Source organism: Xenopus tropicalis, chromosome 2 (assembly GCF_000004195.4).
Source record: "Xenopus tropicalis strain Nigerian chromosome 2, UCB_Xtro_10.0, whole genome shotgun sequence".
Classification (NCBI taxonomy): domain Eukaryota; kingdom Metazoa; phylum Chordata; class Amphibia; order Anura; family Pipidae; genus Xenopus; species Xenopus tropicalis.
Genome location: NC_030678.2, coordinates 71,705,224 through 71,726,149, shown reverse-complemented (window position 1 = coordinate 71,726,149; position 20,926 = coordinate 71,705,224). Strand labels below are relative to the sequence as shown.

The window sequence follows — 20,926 nt, the reverse complement described above, 5'->3', positions numbered from 1 at the left end:
TCACAAGGAGTCACGAAGATGTGAAATAATATTCAGAGGTTTATTGTGACCAACGTTTCAGTTCCTCACTGGCATTATTATGTTACTATGTTACTTTCGTCATCCCTGACATTTATTACATTTGTTCTTTTAGTTCAAATTACTTGCTAAATCTTTTCCTGAACGTATTCTGTAAAAGCATAATAAAGTACAATAATTACCTTCCGCAATTTCAGCGATCAGATCTGAATTCCTGCGCTTCAGGTCAGACCATATGCGCTGGAGCAGGCGGAGGTCCACATCAATTCCAAAGCCCCTGCGCAACCCGGCTTGGAGGTCGCGCAGGATGGCCCTCTTCAGCTCGTGGACCCCTAAGGGCCCCAGCGGCGGGTCTTCATATCCTGAGCGTAGGAAAAAGCTGACAATATAGCGCCTCTCCCCTGGTAGCAGATCAGAATGATCAGGCTCACTGACACAAAATGGCCCCAAGTCGCACATGTCACAAGATTACAAAATCGCTACAAAATGTCCGCAAGTCGCGAGATTACGAAGTCGCGACAAAGAAACCGCCAAAATATACCTAGTAATGTATTTTGTGCAACTAAATATTTACTGCTACAGTACTGTATATTATGGCGACTAAATATTTACCGCTATAGTACTGTATATTATGGCGACTAAATATTTACCGCTATAGTAGCGAAATTCCATACATGCCAAGACTTTAGTAAAATTTGGTAAAAAGACACAAACTTGAATAAATAACACTGCTAAGTCCATATTTTATTGCCAAAAACTCATTTACTGTACTTTTCTATAATTTATCGCCTGCCTGAAGTAGGTGTTAATTTTCTCATAGACCAATGCGATATTTAGCGCGCCTAAGTGTTTGTGAATCATGCGATCGTATTGTTTTCAGCACAAAAATTAACACATGCGTTAAAACTACCGCATGCGGTCGCGCAAAAATTAACGCATGCGATATGGCGACTTAACGCACGCGATAATACTATGGTGAATCGTGCGCTAATTATCGCGTCTATTTTAACGCAAAAAAGCGTGCAATAAATTTTATCGCACTTTAGTGAATCAGGCCCTATATGTTCTTATATCATGTTCTTGTGTCTACACTTACGCGTAAGGTCATCGCGCACTTATGCATCATCCCACACCTACACGACAACGTCATCTTGCATGTTAGTGGCAAAGTGTTATCCGTTACTATGGTAATATTTCTCCCTCTAAAATATACACACAAGGCAATTGGTCACTTGCACTGAAACGAAAGATTTAACATTTTAGAAATTCTGCACCAGGAAAATTTAGTGCTTTCCCTAAGAGCTTTCCCACAGAGTTGTTCTTAAAGATTGTTTGATGGTCCTGCAAAGTGCACTTATTGGGTGAAAGCTGCAAGCAACATTATTCATGTTCGGACTTTCCTCTATTCTAATATGGAAGTAGATGTGCTTATATAGTGTAAAAAGTACTCACAAGAGCCGTGGAACTTGCACAAGCCAGCGAACATTGTTAGAATGTACTTTGTGATTAACAGCCCAGCAAGCAAGACTATCCCACTCTCCCCGAGAGCGTCCATAAATTGATAGACGCAGTTCTGCGTTCTGATATTTGCTTTCTTCCAAGTCTGACATCACTTCCTGAAGAGCAAATAAAATGTAATTGATTACACTGGTGTGGGTAGAATTGGAAAGAGATTTTTGTGGTTATCATTTTAGGTTCAGAAATAGCCCCATCAGATTGGCAGTCAAATAGTTAAGAGAACAAAACTTATGCGGGTTAAGTACCCGCATTTCTTATCCATAAGCACCATAAGGGAGATGCTGAGGAGCTGGTGGGATATTGTCTGTTTGCATTTGTCCTTTTCAGTCACTGCATTGCACCTCCATGCTGGAAGTGTTAGGAAGCATTGCCAGAAAAAAATAGAATACAAAAAATAAGAATAACTGAAGAAACATGAGTTTTCCAACCAACACGTCAAAAAAGCCTAGTCGCCTGTGCCATTAAAGTGAGTGGACCTCCTGGCATTGCAGTGTCAAACACCAAAGAAGAAATAAAGAAATGGTTGGCAGTTGATGAAATCAGTATTTCACAATAACCACTTCAGTCTTTCCACTAGTTTGAACAGTTTGTACCTCAATCTACATGACAAACCGTGAGAAATATTTTTGATAATTGAATTGCACCTCAAATTGAATCTCATCCATCATTTTTCATGTGATAAACCTTTTTCTCACTGAATTGAAACTGGCCCAATATATCATATAATGCATAAAATGCAGTCACTACAGGGCTTTTGGCTGTGCCCACTTTTGTAAGATTATGCTAAAAGCCAGTAAGTTCTCAGGCAATTATAGTTAAATAGCAAATAATCTTTAAATGCTATTAAATTAAAATAACCTAGGCTATATCGCATCAGTTCTCAGTTCATCGAGTTTTCTTCTCAAGTATATATTTATATACTCAGGTCTTACACGTTTGAAAAAAATCAAATTAGTTTTACATATACAGGTATGGGACCTGTTATCCAGAATGCTCGGGACCTGGGGTTTTCCGGATAAGGGATCTTTCTGTAATTTGGATCTCCATAACTTAAGTGTGCTAAAAATAATTTAAATATTGAATAAACCCAATAGGCTTGTTTTGCCTCCAATAAGGATTAATTATATCTTAGTCCAATAAGGATTAATTATATCTTAGTTATGATCAAGTACAAGGTACTGTTTTATTATTACAGAGAAAAAGGAAATCATTTTCAAAAATTAGAATTACTTGCTTATAATGTAGTCTATAGGAGATGCCCTTTCTGTAATTTGGAACTTTCTGGATAACAGGTTTCCGGATAAGGGATCCCATACCTGTACCTGCAAAAATTCATGTTATACAACATTTGTAACATTCTTTCCATAAAAAAAAACATTATTTAATATGTGAAATTCATTTTTGGGTCTAGAAGTAGCAGCAGATTTTGTCATTTTTATCAAGTCAACAGGGCCTAACAAGACCCACAAGTCAGTGTCGTAACATCAGTGTCCTGGGCCACTTTACTGTTACATCTTCTCTCCCTTGCCTGCAAGCAAATAGATTTGTTAGCATTAAAACTTACATCTCTTCATGCTCCCTACAACCTAAACCTTGTGACAAAGCAGTGCTTAACTCTTTTATAAGGAATTGTGTGCAAGGAGCAAGGTACAGGGCCCACTGATGTGATTTATCAAAATTTGTGCTCATGTTGACCAATCGTAAACAATGTTTTGTAGACACCCAATTTTACACTGTTTTTCTGGGAAAACGCACTTCATTGTGGATAAAAAGCATGTCAATTTGTTCCAAATTTTGCACTTTGTATATTGCACCAGTAGAAAATGAACATTCAGGAGTGAACATAATGCAGAGTAGCAAAGCTATTACCTTTATAATGTGTGCAAAATATGTTCCAGATACCCTGTTATCCGTCTTGATGAAAATTTCCCTTAGGACAGACTCTCCGATTGGGTTGTATTTGGAATTAAACTTGTCAAAGCGATGGAACGTATTTCTATCCTGTAGCACAGATACAGAAAGGAATATAAAAAGAATGTTCTGTTTGAGTACATTATTTGTTTATTACAATAATCTAATAAGTAATTTGTGTGTAAGCACATTTAATGACTACTTATTAAAGAAGAAGGAAAGGTATGATCACTGGGGGGGTGCCAAAATGTTAGGCACCCCCAGTTATTGTAATCACTTACCTGATTCACTTCTGCTCCTGTTAGCAGAAAATTGCACTGGGGTACCTGTGAGCGAGTGATCCTCCTTCTTCTGTCACCAAATATGTCTGCCCGAGGATCACGAAGAAAGAAAACAGGAGGAAGAGGATCAGTTGTGCCCAGGTACCCTGAGCCAGTGCAGTTTTCTGCTGACAGGGGCACTGGCCCAGGGTATCAGGTAAGTGATTACAATCACTTGGGGGGTGCCTAATATTTGGCAACCCCCCCCCAGTGATTGTACCTTTCCTTCTCCTTTAAAGTGGGCCTTTATGTGTAGCTATGTACTTGAAATTCTCACTATAAGAAAATATGTTTCTAATTAATATGGACTCACCGCATGCACATCCAAAGTATCCACACTCAGATCATATGCAGTCAAATTCATGTTTTCAAAGACCTGACGAAGAGTCTGTTCCTTTCCACCCTCCACATGAACAATCTCCTCACAATTTTTTTTCATTGCACGTTTGATAAAACGAAGTAAATGCTTCTGATTCATGCAAGAGGCTGCATGAATATGAGTATCCACCTAAACAAAAAGGACAGTAGTTAAGCTGAACGTACACAGGCTTAAATTGCCTGTTGACTATGCCCCTCCTGGAGTGTGTCGCTTATTGGCCTGTGTATGGGACCAAACCCGCCTAATCTAACCTGACAGAATTTAGCAACATATCAAGTGGTTAAAAAAATCCCACTGGGCGAGGACCTTATTACTGCATTGACACAGCCCTATCAGCAGGCCTTTATTATAATCTAAATGTTTGTGTGAAAGCCAGAACCACTGGCTCAACTTGATTTAACCCACCGTATATTGTTAATGACTAGATTTTGAGTAGCAAGAAGTGGGATCTCTCAGGCCAAAGATTACACTAAAGACTGAGCTCACCTTTCTTATGTTGTAAAAATCTCTGTGTGGAACTTTCTTCTGAGCAGCCAATTCCTTCATCTCATTGAGCAAAACGTGCATCTGGAAGCGAGAACTTAAATACTGCAACCGTCGGTAGCAGAATGACTTACTGCAAGGGAAATGAAACAATAAAGGGGGCACTGAGATAGAGAAACAAGAAAAAACAGAAAATATCCTAACCTATTCATAATTTATAGGTAAGGAAGCTGATAACAAAGCTGTACAAAATGAGTCTTTATGCCTTAGGTAATCTCTGGTACTTGTGTGAAGTGAACCCCATTCATATCAGTGGGAAGCCCCACCACTTGTCCAGTATTGCTCAATGCATGCCAATTACAGTGGTGTGAAAAACTATTTGCCCCCTTCCTGATTTCTTATTCTTTTGCATGTTTGTCACACAAAATGTTTCTGATCATCAAACACATTTAACTATTAGTCAAAAATAACACAAGTAAACACAAAATACAGTTTTTAAATGAGGGTTTTTATTATTTAGGGAGAAAAAAAATCCAAACCTACATGGCCCTGTGTGAAAAAGTAATTGCCCCCTGAACCTAATAACTGGTTGGGCCACCCTTAGCAGCAATAACTGCAATCAAGCATTTGCGATAACTTGCAACAAGTCTTTTACAGCGCTCTGGAGGAATTTTGGCCCACTCATCTTTGCAGAATTGTTGTAATTCAGCTTTATTTGAGGGTTTTCTAGCATGAACCGCCTTTTTAAGGTCATGCCACAACATCTCAATAGGATTCAGGTCAGGACTTTGACTAGGCCACTCCAAAGTCTTCATTTTGTTTTTCTTCAGCCATTCAGAGGTGGATTTGCTGGTGTGTTTTGGGTCATTGTCCTGCTGCAGCACCCAAGATCGCTTCAGCTTGAGTTGACGAACAGATGGCCGGACATTCTCCTTCAGGATTTTTTGGTAGACAGTAGAATTCATGGTTCCATCTATCACAGCAAGCCTTCCAGGTCCTGAAGCAGCAAAACAACCCCAGACCATCACACTACCACCACCATATTTTACTGTTGGTATGATGTTCTTTTTCTGAAATGCTGTGTTACTTTTACGCCAGATGTAACGGGACACGCACCTTCCAAAAAGTTCAACTTTTGTCTCGTCGGTCCACAAGGTATTTTCCCAAAAGTCTTGGCAATCATTGAGATGTTTTTTAGCAAAATTGAGACGAGCCATAATGTTCTTTTTGCTTAAAAGTGGTTTGCGCCTTGGAAATCTGCCATGCAGGCCGTTTTTGCCCAGTCTCTTTCTTATGGTGGAGTCGTGAACACTGACCTTAATTGAGGCCGGCAGTTCTTTAGATGTTGTCCTGGGGTCTTTTGTGGCCTCTCGGATGAGTTGTCTCTGCGCTCTTGGGGTAATTTGGGTCGGCCGGCCACTCCTGGGAAGGTTCCATGTTTTTGCCATTTGTGGATAATGGCTCTCACTGTGGTTCGCTGGAGTCCCAAACCCTAGCTTTTGAGGTGCTTTTGGTCTACTTCTCTGTGTCAGGTAGCTCCTATTTAAGTGATTTCTTGATTGAAACAGGTGTGGCAGTAATCAGGCCTGGGGGTGACTACAGAAATTTAACTCAGGGGTGATAAACCACAGTTAAGTTATTTTTTAACAAGGGGGGCAATCACTTTTTCACACAGGGCCATGTAGATTTGGAGTTTTTTTTCTCCCTTAATAACGTAAACCTTCATTTAAAAACTGCATTTTGTGTTCAATTATGTTATCTTTGACTAATAGTTAACAGTTTGATGATGAGCAGAAACATTTAAGTGTGACAAACATGCAAAAGAATAAGAAATCAGGAAGGGGGCAAATTGTTTTTCACACCACTGTATGTTAATTAAAAGCAACCCAAAGTAAGTAGTTACCATTTTGATTGAAAACTACACTTGTGAAATAGTACTCACTCTTTTCACTGGTACAAAATATGGCAATACATCACAAAAATTAGTGATTTTCTTCCAACTCATATCTGCTTCATAACTGCAAAAAATTCTGAAGCAATATGGTCACTATGGAAGCCATAGTGTGCCTACATTTCTAGGTGAGATATGCCAACATATGTGCCTACATTTCTAGGTGAGATATGTCACATTCTGCCAAAATTACATACGGTACATTTTGAATGGTAGGAGAGTAAAGGGCACTTCATCCACAGAGAAAACTCCACAACAGTTTATGGATTTTTTTAAATGGAAATATACCTTGGCAGCTTGTAATTATTATCCCATGTCTGGGTAGTTCAGTGATCTTAAATTTATTTGTTACTGCTATTTGTCTGTCTCTTTTTGTTCTCTGCACTGTTGGTTTTGATAAGAACACCCTCTTTCAGCCAAGACTCCGGTTCACTCAATGCCTTATATGTTCAACAGACCTAAAGAAGCTGTAGTAGACACAATGATGCTATGAACACATGACACTATGACCCCAGTCCTAGTTTTATGACCTAGTGATCCTAACAATAAATTACCCTGTTATTTTATGATACAGTAACCTTAGCAATATACAGTGGATATAAAAAGTCTACACACCCCTGGTAAAATGTCAGGTTCCTGTGCTGTACAAAAATGAGACAAAGATAAATCATTTCAGAACTTTTTCCACCTTTAATGTGACCTATAAACTGTACAACTCAATTGAAAAACAAACTGAAATCTTTTAGGTGGAGGGAAGAAAAAAAAAAAAAAAAAAAATAATGTGGTTGCATAAGTGTGCACACCCTCTTCTAACTGGGGATGTAGCTGTGTTCAGAATTAAGCAATCACATTCAAAATCATGTTAACTAGGAGTCAGCATACACCTGCCATCATTTAAAGTGCCTCTGATTAACCCCAAATAAAGTTCAGCTGCTCTAGTTGGTCTTTCCTGACATTTTTTTAGTCGCATCCCACAGCCAAAGCCATGGTCCCCAGAGAGCTTCCAAAGCATCAGAGGGATCTCATTGTTAAAAGATATCAGTCAGGAGAAGGGTACAAAAGAATTTCCAAGGCATTAGATATACCATGGAACACAGTGAAGACAGTCATCATCAAGTGGAGAAAATATGGCACAACAGTGACATTACCAAGAACTGGACGTCCCTCCAAAATTGATGAAAAGACGAGAAGAAAACTGGTCAGGGAGGCTACCAAGAGGCCTACAGCAACATTAAAGGAGCTGCAGGAATATCTGGCAAGTACTGGCTGTGTGGTACATGTGACAACAATCTCCCGTATTCTTCATATGTCTGGGCTATGGGGTAGAGTGGCAAGGGGAAAGACTTTTCTTACGAAGAAAAATATCCAAGTCAGGCTACTTTTTTCAAAAACACATCTGAAGTCTCCCAAAAGCATGTGGGAAAAGGTGTTATGGTCCAAGGTTGAACTTTTTGGCCATAATTCCAAAAAATATGTTTGGCGCAAAAACAATACTGCACATCACCAAAAGAACACTATACCCACAGTGAAGCATGGTGGTGGCAGCATCATGCTTTGAGGCTGTTTTTCTTCAGCTGGAACTGGGGCCTTAGTTAAGATAGAGGGAATTATGAACAGGTCCAAATACCAGTCAATATTGGCACAAAACCTTCAGGCTTCTGCTAGAAAGCTGAACATGAGGAGGAACTTCATCTTTCAGCATGACAACGACCCAAAGCATACATCCAAATCAACAAAGGAATGGCTTCACCGGAAGAATTAGAGTAGATTAAAGAGAAGATTAAAGTTTGGGATGGCCCAGCCAGAGCCCAGACCTGAATCCGATTGAAAATCTGTGGGGTGATCTGAAGAGGGCTGTGCAATCTGACAGATTTGGAGCGTTTCTGCAAAGAAGAGTGGGCAAATCTTGCAAAGTCAAAATGTGCCATGCTGATAGACTCATACCCAAAAAGACTGAGTGCTGTAATAAAATCAAAAGGTGCTTCAACAAAGTATTCGTTTAAGGGTGTGCACACTTATGCAACCACATTATTTTAGTTTTTTTGGTTTTCTTCCCTCCACCTAAAAGATTTCAGTTTGTTTTCAATTGAGTGGTACAGTTTATAGGTCACATTAAAGGTGGAAAAAGTTCTGAAATTATTTTTCTTTGTCTCATTTTTGTACAGCACAGGAACCTGACATTTTATCAGGGGTGTGTAGACTTTTAATATCCACTGTATGATGCAGAGGCCTCAATAACTTATGACACAGTGCTACTGGCATTTCATAACACCATGGCCCAATTATTTTTTGACTGATACCTCAACAATATAGGATTCAGTTTTCTCAGCATTTCATAAAAAAGTGTACACAGAATGTTTTCACATTGCTGTAGATGAAAGATAGCACTCTGCATGCCAAGAAATGCAATGTAAATTCAAACAGAAGAAATCACATCTCAAGCTACATGCCTATTATTGCCCTAAAACAAAAAAGGAGAGGCTAACAGAAAATTAGAGGATTTAACCCTGTCTTAAAGAATTATGGGTGGAGATGTATATGTCCCTTATATGTTATTTTTATCCCTGTTGCTGTATTCTATGCAACTGGTTAGCAGCATAATATCTTTATTTCGCAGTAATGTACAAACACATAAATGGGTGAATTTGCTCCTTACCAGCGTTGCCTAAAACACAGATACAGAGGATAGTGGAAACTCATTATACAGCTCTTTTATGGAAAACACACATTAGTCTGATGTTGATAATAGGGATATAGCACCCCTTTATTAAGTCATCTTCACATCTCATCATATGATGTCCCTTCTGCAATAAGGCACATCTAACCCATACTCTATCCTCTACAAAGCTTACATAGGTCCGTTTATGATCAGAGCCATAAGGACATTCATGTCAGCCACAAATTCTGACAGGTCAGGATATGGAAGGTCCAGCTCTGTGTTCCTAAAACAGACAAAAATAAAACACAGGGAAAAATAGTATTATGTTATGCAAAAGATACTGGGTTAAGGAGTAGAAAGATAAAGAGATATGTGTCAATAGGAAAAGGTCAAAAGGAAATATTATAAAAGTAATACATTTTATCAGCGTCAATAGAAATAAATTGAGTATTATATAAATAATTACTTGTGATTAATTAGCACCTAAAGCATTATTATGACCTCATTCATTAGGATAAAAATTAGCAAAATAACATAAATGAGAACTCATTTTTTCTCACCTACTAGCAAAGAAAAGTCATTAATGACTACAAGTTCAGTGGGCAAAGGGCAATTTTGAGCACAATTGCCATGTTTTTCCCCATAATGCAGCACTTTTTGCCAGAATTCCAGTGTCATTGCACTCGCTGAGGTTCTGCATCTGACACAATTGTGGCCAATGCATCAAAATTAATGTAATTGGGTTCATGCTTTAATGTACAGTAAATAGGACACAATTGCATGTGCATTGCGCTTATTGACACCGATCACTAGAGCAGGGGTCGGGAACCTTTTTGGCTGAGAGAGCCATAAACACCACATATTTTATAATGTAATTCCGTGAGAGCCATACAGTATGTTTGGCCGCGGATGCTGCAGGGCAAGGTGGGTGCCAAGGATGCCGAATGCGGATGCGATGCAGAGGAGGGCGTGGCCTGCGCTCAGCGGATAGAAGACATCTTCTAAGGCTTAGAACAAACCTTCTATCCGCCGAGCGCAGGCCACACCCCCCGTTATTTTTTTTATTAAAGATTTGGCAGTGAGCCAGATGCAGCCATCAAAAGAGCCACATCTGGCTCCCGAGCCATAGGTTCCCTACCCCTGCACTAGAGGGAACCCTGGAGCTACTACCTGGTCCAAAGGTGGCAGTAGCTCTAGGGTTCTTCTGCATCAATAGGCGCAGCAGCACTTGATTTGGAACAGCGTGCAGGAGGAAGGCAATGGCTGTATGTGCATCTATACAAACGTGCAAAGAGACCATGCAACTGACTGCGGGGCAATTTGTACTTACAGTCATAAATGACCCCTACGATTTTCATGTTTCAATTGTTTAAATGCATTACTGTGGCTGCTTAAACAGACACTGCTATTTGTATGTACCAATTTTCCCTCTTATTTTTGCAGGCTGTCACACACTAATCTGTGAGGGCAGAAGTCACATAAAGTGCTTAATTATGTCTGTTCATACAAAGTTTTTTGTATTCTCCACAACATGTTGTGTGTACCGGTGTGATATACACACATTTTAGTCTGTACACTGGCAGCAAGCTCATTATTAACAGAAATGCCTCATACTGCACTTTTGGAGATAATACCACATGGTTTCATAGTTATTAAAGTTATTAACTCAAATTGGACATATGATTTTAGATAATAACTATTTATTACTTATATTTTAAATTCACTAGAGCATGTTAAATGACCCAGTCTGGGGCCCTATTACAAGAAGTTACATCTGCCATTATGGACTGAGATTAAGGGGCACATTTACTAATCCACGAACGTCCGAAAAGCATCCAAGTGCGTTTTTTTCGTAATGATCAGTATTTTGCGATTTTTTCGTAAATTGTCACGACTTTTTCGTAGCCATTACGACTTGCTCGTAAATTGTCGCAACTTTTTCGTAGCCATTACGACTTGCTCGTAAATTGTTGCGACTTTTTCATAGCCATTACTACTTGCTCGTAAATTGTAGCAACTTTTTCGTAGCCGTTGTGCCGAGTACGAAAGTTTCGGATTCATTCAAGCTTCAGTATCGTGACTTACCTTGGGACAGGTTGGAGCTGCAGAGTGCCATTGAGTCCTATGGGGGGCTTCCAAAATCATGCAAAGTCGCAAAGGTTTGCCCGCCGTTGACGAGCGCTCAATACGAAAAAGTATACAAGCAAGTCGTAATGGCTATGAAAAAGTCGCGACAATTTACAAGCAAGTCGTAATGGCTACGAAAAAGTCGCGACAATTTACGAGCAAATCGTAATGGCTACGAAAAAGTCTCGACAATTTACGAAAAATCGCAAAATGTTCGTTTCCAATCCGATTTTTTCCCACTCGGGATTTGGATTCGTGGATTAGTAAATCAGCCCCTAAGAGTAAAAATACATGGAAAAGACATAGCTAAGCACAAAACAAAAGTCACTTTACAGGTGCTTTTCTCTTTACGCTGTTAAAGTTTGAAAGTGGCAAGACAGGTTTTATTATCACTTCCACTGCTAAATTTAAGACTTACATGTCAGTGACATCACGCTTTGTATAAACATGAACCACACCATTCATCATTTTTAGTCCAAAGCCCAAATCAGGGGGCATAATGCTGGGATCACACACTTCATATGGGTGCTGCACTGCAAAAGGAGGGTGAACAGGAGCATCTACGGAAGAATGGCATAAGTATACAGTTTAATATAGGGCCTTCAAAGAGCATCAGTAAGATAAAAACTAAAAGCTTGCAACCAAAGAAGCTACATCTGAATACTTCAAGAGAAAAGTCGGGGAAAGCTGTAAACTGTAACCTGTCAATTGTTCAGATTTCAGGCACACAGCTCTGTTTACTTGTGGTGGGTGGCACTGGGTACTGTTGACATCAATTTGTAGGGCAGTAGTAAAGAAAGACTGGGCACAATAGAGGAGGATAAAAAGTAAATAATTAAAATGGCTTGCCTGATATGTTTATTTTTTTAATTGATTTTCTCCTTTAAAAAAAAGTAAGCACAGGTTACAATACAGGCTTATGGGGCATATTTACTATTTACATATTCTACAAGTGTTTATAGCTCTCTGGTAAGGCCTCACCTTGAGTATGCAGTGCAGTTTTGGGCTCCAGTCCTTAAGAAGGATATTAATGAGCTGGAGAGAGTGCAGAGACGTGAAACTAAACTGGTAAAGGGGACGGAAGATTTAAACTACGAGGTTAGACTGTCAAGGTTGGGGTTGTTTTCTCTGGAAAGTGCTTGCAAGGGGACATGATTCTGTACAGGTACATTAGAGGGGATTGTAGGCAGATAGGGGATGTACTTTTTTCCCACAAAAACGACCAGCAAACCCCTTTAGTTTAGAGGAACAGAACTTTCATTTGAAAGCAGCTATAGTGGTTTTTCACAGTAAGGGCAGTGAGGTTGTGGAATGCCCTTCCTAGTGATGTTGTGATGGCAGATTCTGTCTTTAAAAGGGGCTAGGATGAGTTCTTGAATAAGCATAGTATACAAGGCTATTGTGATACAAAAATCTACAGTTAGTATTAATGTTTGTATATTCGGTTTATGTATGTGAGTGTGCAGATATGACAGTATAGGTTTGTGTGTGCTGTGTTTACTTGGAAGGGTTGAACTTGATGGATTCTTTTTTCAACCCTATGTAACTATGTAACTTTGTGTTTTCACAACATATAAGGATGGCTAATTTTCTCCTACTTTAAATTCTTTCTGAAAATTCACCAGTAAGAATTTACACATTTTACAATTGTAGTGGAGAAAATTCGGTAGAGAATTTATACAACAAACAAATGATATATGTGAGATATTAGCATGGAGAAGGTGACGTACATAAATTCCAATGCTAAGAGAATTTTCCCCAATGTGGAGTTAATTTACCAAAACTCTTGTTTTTACTAAATTGCTGATAATGTGGGAAAAATGCTCCAAATTTTAATTTTCGCCAGTATGTATGAGGAGCACTGTTAACAATAAGACATAATCCTTTACAAGGAATACTCACAAGGCTAAGGGGACTTGGTAATGTAAGAAAATGGCTCTCCTCATGTAAGATTTAAATAAATTTAAAAATGGATTTCAGTAAAGAACTTTACTTGAGGAGGGCTATAAATGAGAAAAAATATGTTTCCCCATTACATTATTCCTTGGAGGAAGGTGCAGAGCTCAACCTGCACTGACATTTACCCCAAGCACAACTGCTAAATGCATGGGGACCTTGATGCTCTTGCACTTGCATCTGCGTCAGTGGTAAAAAAAGTCTTCACATTTGTTTTGCTTAAGCTCACACCTGGTGCCACGGGAGTGTCTGGGCCTTCTTCCTGAGGAGGACTGTCCAGGGCTCCCTCACTCAGCTCTTTTAGATGCCTGGCAGTGGTCCTGCAGAAGCTCTGCATAGACATGTTCATATACTTCTGACGAATAAAGAGAGCCCGTACAACACTTTTAGCAGCATCCAGCAAATCTGTAAATGGCACCTGGAAAAAAGTAAGAATGATTAGTAACACATAAAATATCTGGTAAATAAAGAATCAGACTGTAGAAACCATAGCTAGGATGGGACATGCAATAACTAAATTATATTTAAAGGGGTTGTCAACCTTTTGAAAAGTCCTACCAAAAAAAAAGCATATTTGTCCATATGTAGCAAAAGTGTTTGGTCTGCAGAATATAAATCATTAAAATATATGCACCTACCTGATCCTCCTGTTTCAGTTACCCAAGGAGGGGGTTGCTGACCCCTTCTTTCACTATTCACATGTAGGGATCAGCAGCAGGTACAGAGAAAGAAGGATTTTTAACTTACCGGAAAATCCTTTTCTAGACGGCTCGTACTGTCAGTGCAGATGCCATGGGGTTAAGTATTCCCTTCCGGAGGCAGGACAGAAGAAGAAGAAAAAAACTTCTCGGCTCCACCTACTCCCTATAAGCCAGTGCTCCTCCTTTCCCCTTCAGTTTTTCTTATAATAGGCCAGTTAGGAGGAGCAGATAGAGAGTGAGGATAGTAATAGTGAGAAAGGAGCCAGAAGTGGTAACTAAATACTTGTGAAACTAGCATAACCTAGCTTACTGAACAATAACTTATGGGTGGGGCTTACTACACTGACAGTACGGGCCGTCTAGAAAAGGATTTTCCGGTAAGTTAAAATCCTTCTTTCTCTAGTCCGGCCCTACCTGTCAGTGCAGACGCCATGGGGACGTTCTAAAGCTGTCTAAAGGGTGGGTGTAGTCACTAGTGTGCTTTAATGTTGCACTGCAACTTTCCTGCAAAATGCTGCTGGTGCGGAATGGAAGAACTGGAGTCTATAAAATGTTGCCCACGTAGCTGCCTTACAGATTTGTTCTGGTGTTGCGGAATTGTATAGTACCCACGAGATACTGACTGCTCTGGTAGAGTGCGCTTTAATGCTAAATGGTTTAGGCTGTTTCCTGAGGTCGTATGCATAATTTATTGTACTGACCAACCATCTGGCTATGGTGCGTTTGGACGCTGGGGAACCCTTGTTTGCCCCATATGTGACCAGGAAGGCGTCCGCTTTCCTGTAGTGTTTGGATCTGTCCAAATAGAATTTAATTGCCCGTACTTTGTCTAATTTGTGAAGTGCCTTTTCCTTTGCATTAGTGGGATGTGGGCATAGAGAGGAAAGGTTAATTTCCTCGTTTATGTGAAAAGGGGAGACTACCTTCGGTGTGAAGGATGGGACAGTTCTGAAAACTGCTCTGTCTTGGTGTATGACAAGCCAGGGCTCCTTGTGCGACAGGGCATCTATGTCAGAGACCCGCTTGGCTGACGTGATCGCTACCAGGAAGGCCATTTTCCAAGTAAGAAATTTTAATTCACAAGTGCCTAGTGGTTCGAAGGGAGGGCCTTGTAAGACTGTTAGGACTGCACTTAGGTCCCAAGGTGGTGTGGGGTCCCTGTATGGTGGTCTGGTTCTACCTTCTCCCTGCAGAAGCTGGATTACATCTGGTTCCCTTGCCCACTGATGTTGAAGTAGAAGAGAGAGAGCAGAGAGCAGAGAGTTGAGATTTGAGGGTGGCTAAAGAGAGGCCAAGGTGAAACCCCTTGACGAGGAATTCTATGATTGTCTGGGTGGAGGCTTGTTTCCATGGTGAGTCTGTCGAGGCACAGTGCTCTATAAAAGTTTTCCAGGTTCTGTAATACGCCTTCGTAGTGGTTGGTTTTCTGGCCTTCAACAAGATATCGATGGCTGGCGTTGAGAAACCCTTTGAGCGCCACAGTTCGGTTTCAACAGCCAGGCCGTTAAATGTAGCATTGCTGGATTGTCGTGCTTGATTGTTCCTTGGGTCAGTAAGTCTGGTCTGAGGGGTAGCCGCCATGGTGGGGCTACCGACATTGTTACAAGGTCCGCATACCAGCTCCGTCTGGGCCAGTCTGGGGCAATTAGGATCGTTACTGTGTGTTCTTGTTGGATCTTGCGGATTATAAGAGGTAAGAGAGCTAGTGGAGGAAAAGCATAGACTTTGTTGAAAGTCCAGGGTATGACTAAGGCATCCACGTATGACGCCCCCTGGTCGCAGTACGTAGGAACTTTGTAGTTGCGCCTGGATGCTAGCATATCTATGTCCGGGTGTCCCCACTTGGCCACGATCTGGTCGAAGGTGTCTGGATGGAGTGCCCACTCTCCCTGATCTATTCATTGTCGACTGAGAAAATCTGCCTCCCAGTTCTGGACGCCGGGTATGTAAACTGCTGATATTTGTGGGACGTGTGATTCTGTCTGACTGAGTATCAGGGATGCTTCCTGCATTGCTTGGTTGCTGCGAGTACGTTCCTGCTTGTTGAGGTAGGCTACGGCTGTGGCATTGTCCGATTGTACTCAAAGTGGCTGGCCCTTGAGATGTCGTGACCAATAAAGGATGGCGTTCCGGATGGCCCTGATCTCCAGGACGTTGATTGGCAGTTTTGCCTCCTCGGCTGTCCACGTCCCTTGACATGTGTGTTGCGGGAAAACCGCCCCCCCAGCCTGTGAGGCTTGCGTCCGTTGTGAAGACTGTTCATGGTGGTAAGGTCCATTTCTTTGGGATAGGTTTGTGTGATCTTTGTTCCAGTGTCTTAGGAAGTGGTTTTGGAGGTCTCTCATGTGGTAGCAGCCGAATGGTAGAGCTTCCAGGGCAGCTGCCATGTAGCCCAGGAGTTTGAGGCATGTCTCTGCTGTTGTTGAGCTCTTTGAATTTTGTCCTTTGTCAGTGAGATGGTCTGAGATTTGGAGTCGAGCCACATTCCTAGGAATTGGATGCGCTGGGTTGGTGTCAGTTGACCCTTTTTGTAGTTTACAACCCAGCCGTGTTGTGATAGGGTTGATATGCATATCTGTGTGTCTGTTGTGGCCTGTTTGTAGGAGTGTGAAGGAATCAGGATGTCGTCCAGGTATGGGGTGAGTGCTATTCCCATGCGCCTGATGTGTGCTACGAATGGGCTGAGTACTTTTGTGAAGACTCTGGGCGCTGTGCAGAGTCCGAATGGTAGGGTTCTGAATTGATAGTGTTTTCCCTGGACGGTGAACCTCAGGTACCTCTGGGAGTATTCCTTGATAGGGATGTGTAGGTATGGATCTTGTAGGTCCACTGTCGTCATGTAGCACTGTGGTGTCATGGACATGCTCACCGACCATAGGGATTCCATGCGAAACTTTTGTGTAGAAACAAACGGGTTCAGTGGCTTTAGGTTCAGGACTGGGTGGAAGGTTACCGTCCTTCTTTCCACGGTATAAATTTGAGTAGAACCCTGTGTAGCGTTCCTGGAGAGATGACGTTGTTGTGCAGTAGATCTGTTATTATGTTTGTGAGGGCAATTTGCCTGATTGGGTTTTTTGGAGTGGATGACCTGGTGAATGTACGTGGAGGTAGGTTGTTGAATGGAATTCTGTGTACATGGGTTTGCCAAATCGGTGCAAATTCCAGTAGCCAGCCGCCTACCCTCTTTAAGTTCGGTGAGCAGTCATGCGGAAGTGGGTTTTGGAGGCCCTGGTTTCCTACTTTGTTTGTGCTGTTGGGGCCATGACGGTCTGTTCTTCCTTGTTTCTCCGCTACCCTGTGATGAGCGGGAGGATGAGTTGCGAAAGGAGCGTCCCTGGATGTTCCATTGCCTATTATAGGTTCTGCTCGTGGATTCGGGTCTTGCCTTTTTGCCAGAGGGTAAAAAGGTGCTCTTGCCCCCGGAGACGTCTGATATTATTTGTTTTAGATCGGGTCCAAAAAGCGTGTCTCCGGTGTCCATGCTGGTTTTAGCTGCTAATCTCACCGTGTCCATTGCTGCGTCCGATAGAAAGGCCAAGGACGCGCTGATTTGATCTAAGGCCTCCTGTAGTGCCTGTGCTGAAGCCGGTAGGTGCTTGATTAGATCTTGGCACCAGAATTTTGCTGTCCTTGCCAATCCCGCCGATGCCACTGCTGGTCTTAGAATTGCTGTGGCGTGTGTGAAACCCTTTCTGAGGGCAACCGCCATTTTCTTATCCATGGGTTTCTTAAAGGCCACCTCCTCGGTTGGTAGTGCAGTATTTTTGGATAAGTGGGCGACTGTCGAATCAACTCTGGGGGCTTTATCCCAGAGCTTTTGTTGTTCTTCTGGGATAGGATAAGTAGTGAGGAAGTGTTGTGTCAGGGTAAGACGGTGATCTGGTTTTGCCCATTCATTATCTATTAATGCATTTGAAAACAGGGAAGGTTCTGGCCTTTTTAGGCTGTATCCCCAGTACCTTATCGGCCTTGGATGCAGTTGCTCTCTCATCCTTGATTTTCAGTGTAGTTAGCATATCTAAATATGTAGTAGCCGTTTGGCCATGTCAGGGCCTGCAATGGAGTGGTAATGCTGATCTCTTCCTGAATCGTCAGAGTCAGTGTCACTGACACCTTGCCCAGTTCTGGTTCGCTATCTGGTTCACTGATGTCTGTGTCAGAGGAGTTAGTGTCCAGCAGGACATGAGACATGCGTTTCCTAGGACGTGTAGAGGACTGACTGATAGTAGATTGTATGGTGGATTTTATCCAGTCAAACAAGTCCTACAGCTGTGGTGGTTTTGCAGATGTGGATGGGATGGCTTCCCTGTCCAGTTCTGGTGTGTGGTAGGGATCTGGCTAGTGCCCTCCTGAGGATTACCGTAGTCTGATGAGGGGATAGTAATGGTGCAGGTATTATTGGTTCTGCACAATCTCTGCATTCTCCCTGTTCCCCTTTACATAATGTGTGTTTGCAGACTCCTAAGTCCGTCCAGTGTATTGTCAGTCTCCATCTAGTTAAGAGGAAGTGGAAACAGAGTTGTAAAGAACGCTATGTTATACTGGGCCTTAGGTAGTGTGGCAGAAGGGGCTGTGAAGTACAACAGAAGTGTCTAAGTACCTTATAGCGCTCCTGAGGATTGCCTTGTGATGCTATTAAGCCGTGTCAAGGTCTTTTAGCTGTCAGCGCTCCGTTCAGTGCTGTAGTGAGGTTGCAGTGAAGTGCGCATGTTCCTAAGTGGCAAAAGCTGTGAAAGAACGGGCACGCTGTGAGTGACGCGACTTGCGCATCCTGTATACGTCACGCGCGTCTCTTAATGGCCCGCGCTTCCTGTAAGGGCGCGTATTTTGGCGAAATAGTTGAGTGCCTTTGTGTTGCTGCTCGCGATCCTGCGAGCCTCTTCAGGTGCTGGTGCGGTGTAGTTCTTGGGGGTGCAGCAATCTCTGTGAGATGGTTGCAATCCCCATATCGTTTTGTATGGCTGTTTTGCCCCAATTCTACCCCGGGTGCGTGTGGGGAGCGAGGTCTGCAGACCTGAGGTGTGCATAGGACCTGGGACTTTAAAAAGGGGCAGGTAAAAAGGAAACAAAAATAAGAGAAAAAGGGAGAAACCAAATAATGGTAAAAAAAAAAAGAGAGAATACACTCTGTCCTAACCTCCTAGCAGGACAGAATAAGAAAAACCTGAAGGGGAGGAGCACTGGCTTATAGGGAGTAGGTGGAGCCGAGAAGTTTTTTTCTTCTTCTTCTGTCCTGCCTCCGGAAGGGAATACTTAACCCCATGGGGTCTGCACTGACAAGACTAGGCCGGACTAGAGAAATCAGCATGGTCAGTGCGGAGTTAAATCCTTCTGCACATACCTGGTCACTTCCTCACTCATTTGCAAATGATTAGTGATATGTAAATGAATGAGGAGGTTCAGGCATGCTCAGAAGCACTTAGTCATGCTCTGTCCTAACTGACTTTCTCTATCCCCGCTGACAATTCTTGCAAATGACCACATGTAATGACGAGTTAATAAAGATCCCTGGAAGACAGCTGGTATAAACAAACTCCTCAGTTAAAGGAACAGTAACACTTAAAAATGAGAGAACTTTAAAGTAATAAAAATATAATGCACTGTTGCCCTGCACTGGTAAAATTGGTGTGTTTGCTACAGTAACACTACTATAATTTATATAATAAGCTGCTGTGTAGCCACGGGGGCAGCCATTCAAGCTGGAAAAAAGGAGAAAAGGCACAGGTTACATAGCAGATAACAGATAAGTTCTGTATAATACAATAGTGTTTTATAAGTTATCTGCTATGTGCCTGTGCCTTTTCTCCTTTGAATGGCTGCTTCCATGGCTACATAGCAGCTTATTTATATAAATTATATTAGACTTTCTGAAGTAAACACACAACTTTTACCAGTGCAGGGCAGCAGCACATTATATTTTAGTTACTTTTATACACTTTTTATACACATTTTTTGGTGTTACAGTTCCTTTAAAAAGGCAACCTCTGCTAACCCTGGTCTTCACCAGTGCTCTTTTGGGGCCCTGGAACTTTCTGTGGCACAGTCAGCAGGGAGAAGGCAAATCGTGGCCAGGGCAAGGCAAAGGTCAGGACAGGTGGCAAGTATCAAGGTCAGGAAACAGGCAGAACAACTGGGAACAGCAGTATCAGGTTTTACCAGGAAATGATTACTCAGAAGCCAGCTTGGGCAATGTGCAGAGGAAGAAAGAGTGATATTTAACGGGCAGGGAACCAATAAGAAGTGACTGACAAAGGCAAAAAGGAGAAGGGAGGGGGAGAGGGAAGCAAACTGAACAGGCTTGTGCCATGCCCTGAAGGATTCTTCTAAGAGAACACAGAAGATCATGTATAGAAAATAAAAGGAAGCTTTGTTATCGTGACTTTCCTTGGGCCAGGTTGGAGCTGCAGAGTGCCATTGATTCCTATGGGAGGCTTCCAAAATCATGCACAGAAGGATCAAAGTCGGAAAAGTTTTCCTGCTGTTTACAATCGTTCGGTACGAAAATTTCGGATCGCCAATACAATATTATCGTGACTAATACGATTTTTTCATAAGCATTTTCGTGATATTTGCGATCTTAAGAAATTATCGTATCCAATCCGAATTTATCCCATTCGGGATTCGAAATCGTGATTTCATGAATCTGGCCCTTTTTTTTACTATTTCTTCTCTAATGTAAGTAATGTAAATTCCTTTCCTTGTATTTGTATGCCAAGTCCTTGGTGCCTTATTCTTGTAATTCTATTTTTTTACAGAATATATAGTTTGAAGAATTCGGTATTGTGTTCTGGTGGCACTAACTGAACCCCTTCTATGTAAACTCAAATAAATACAATTGTCTAACTTAACCAAAAAGGGTAAGGGTTTTTTCATGTAACTGAAGAGAATGCAAATCAAACAGCA

General features: G+C 41.7%; 1 protein-coding gene across 4 annotated transcripts in view; it reads right to left on the bottom strand.

Moving 5' to 3' along the window:
- ampd2 (adenosine monophosphate deaminase 2) overlaps positions 1-20,926 on the bottom strand; it is a 63,427-nt gene that overhangs the window by 22,376 nt on the left and 20,125 nt on the right. For all 4 annotated transcript variants that reach the window (XM_002932984.4, XM_031896863.1, XM_031896864.1 and 1 more), the window contains 7 exons: positions 13,554-13,740; positions 11,785-11,926; positions 9,433-9,522; positions 4,633-4,762; positions 4,081-4,275; positions 3,406-3,537; positions 1,471-1,634 (listed from right to left, as the gene is read on the bottom strand). In XM_002932984.4, the coding sequence (XP_002933030.2) occupies positions 1,471-1,634; positions 3,406-3,537; positions 4,081-4,275; positions 4,633-4,762; positions 9,433-9,522; positions 11,785-11,926; positions 13,554-13,740 (1,040 nt within the window). The remainder of the gene's footprint in view (positions 1-1,470; positions 1,635-3,405; positions 3,538-4,080; positions 4,276-4,632; positions 4,763-9,432; positions 9,523-11,784; positions 11,927-13,553; positions 13,741-20,926) is intronic.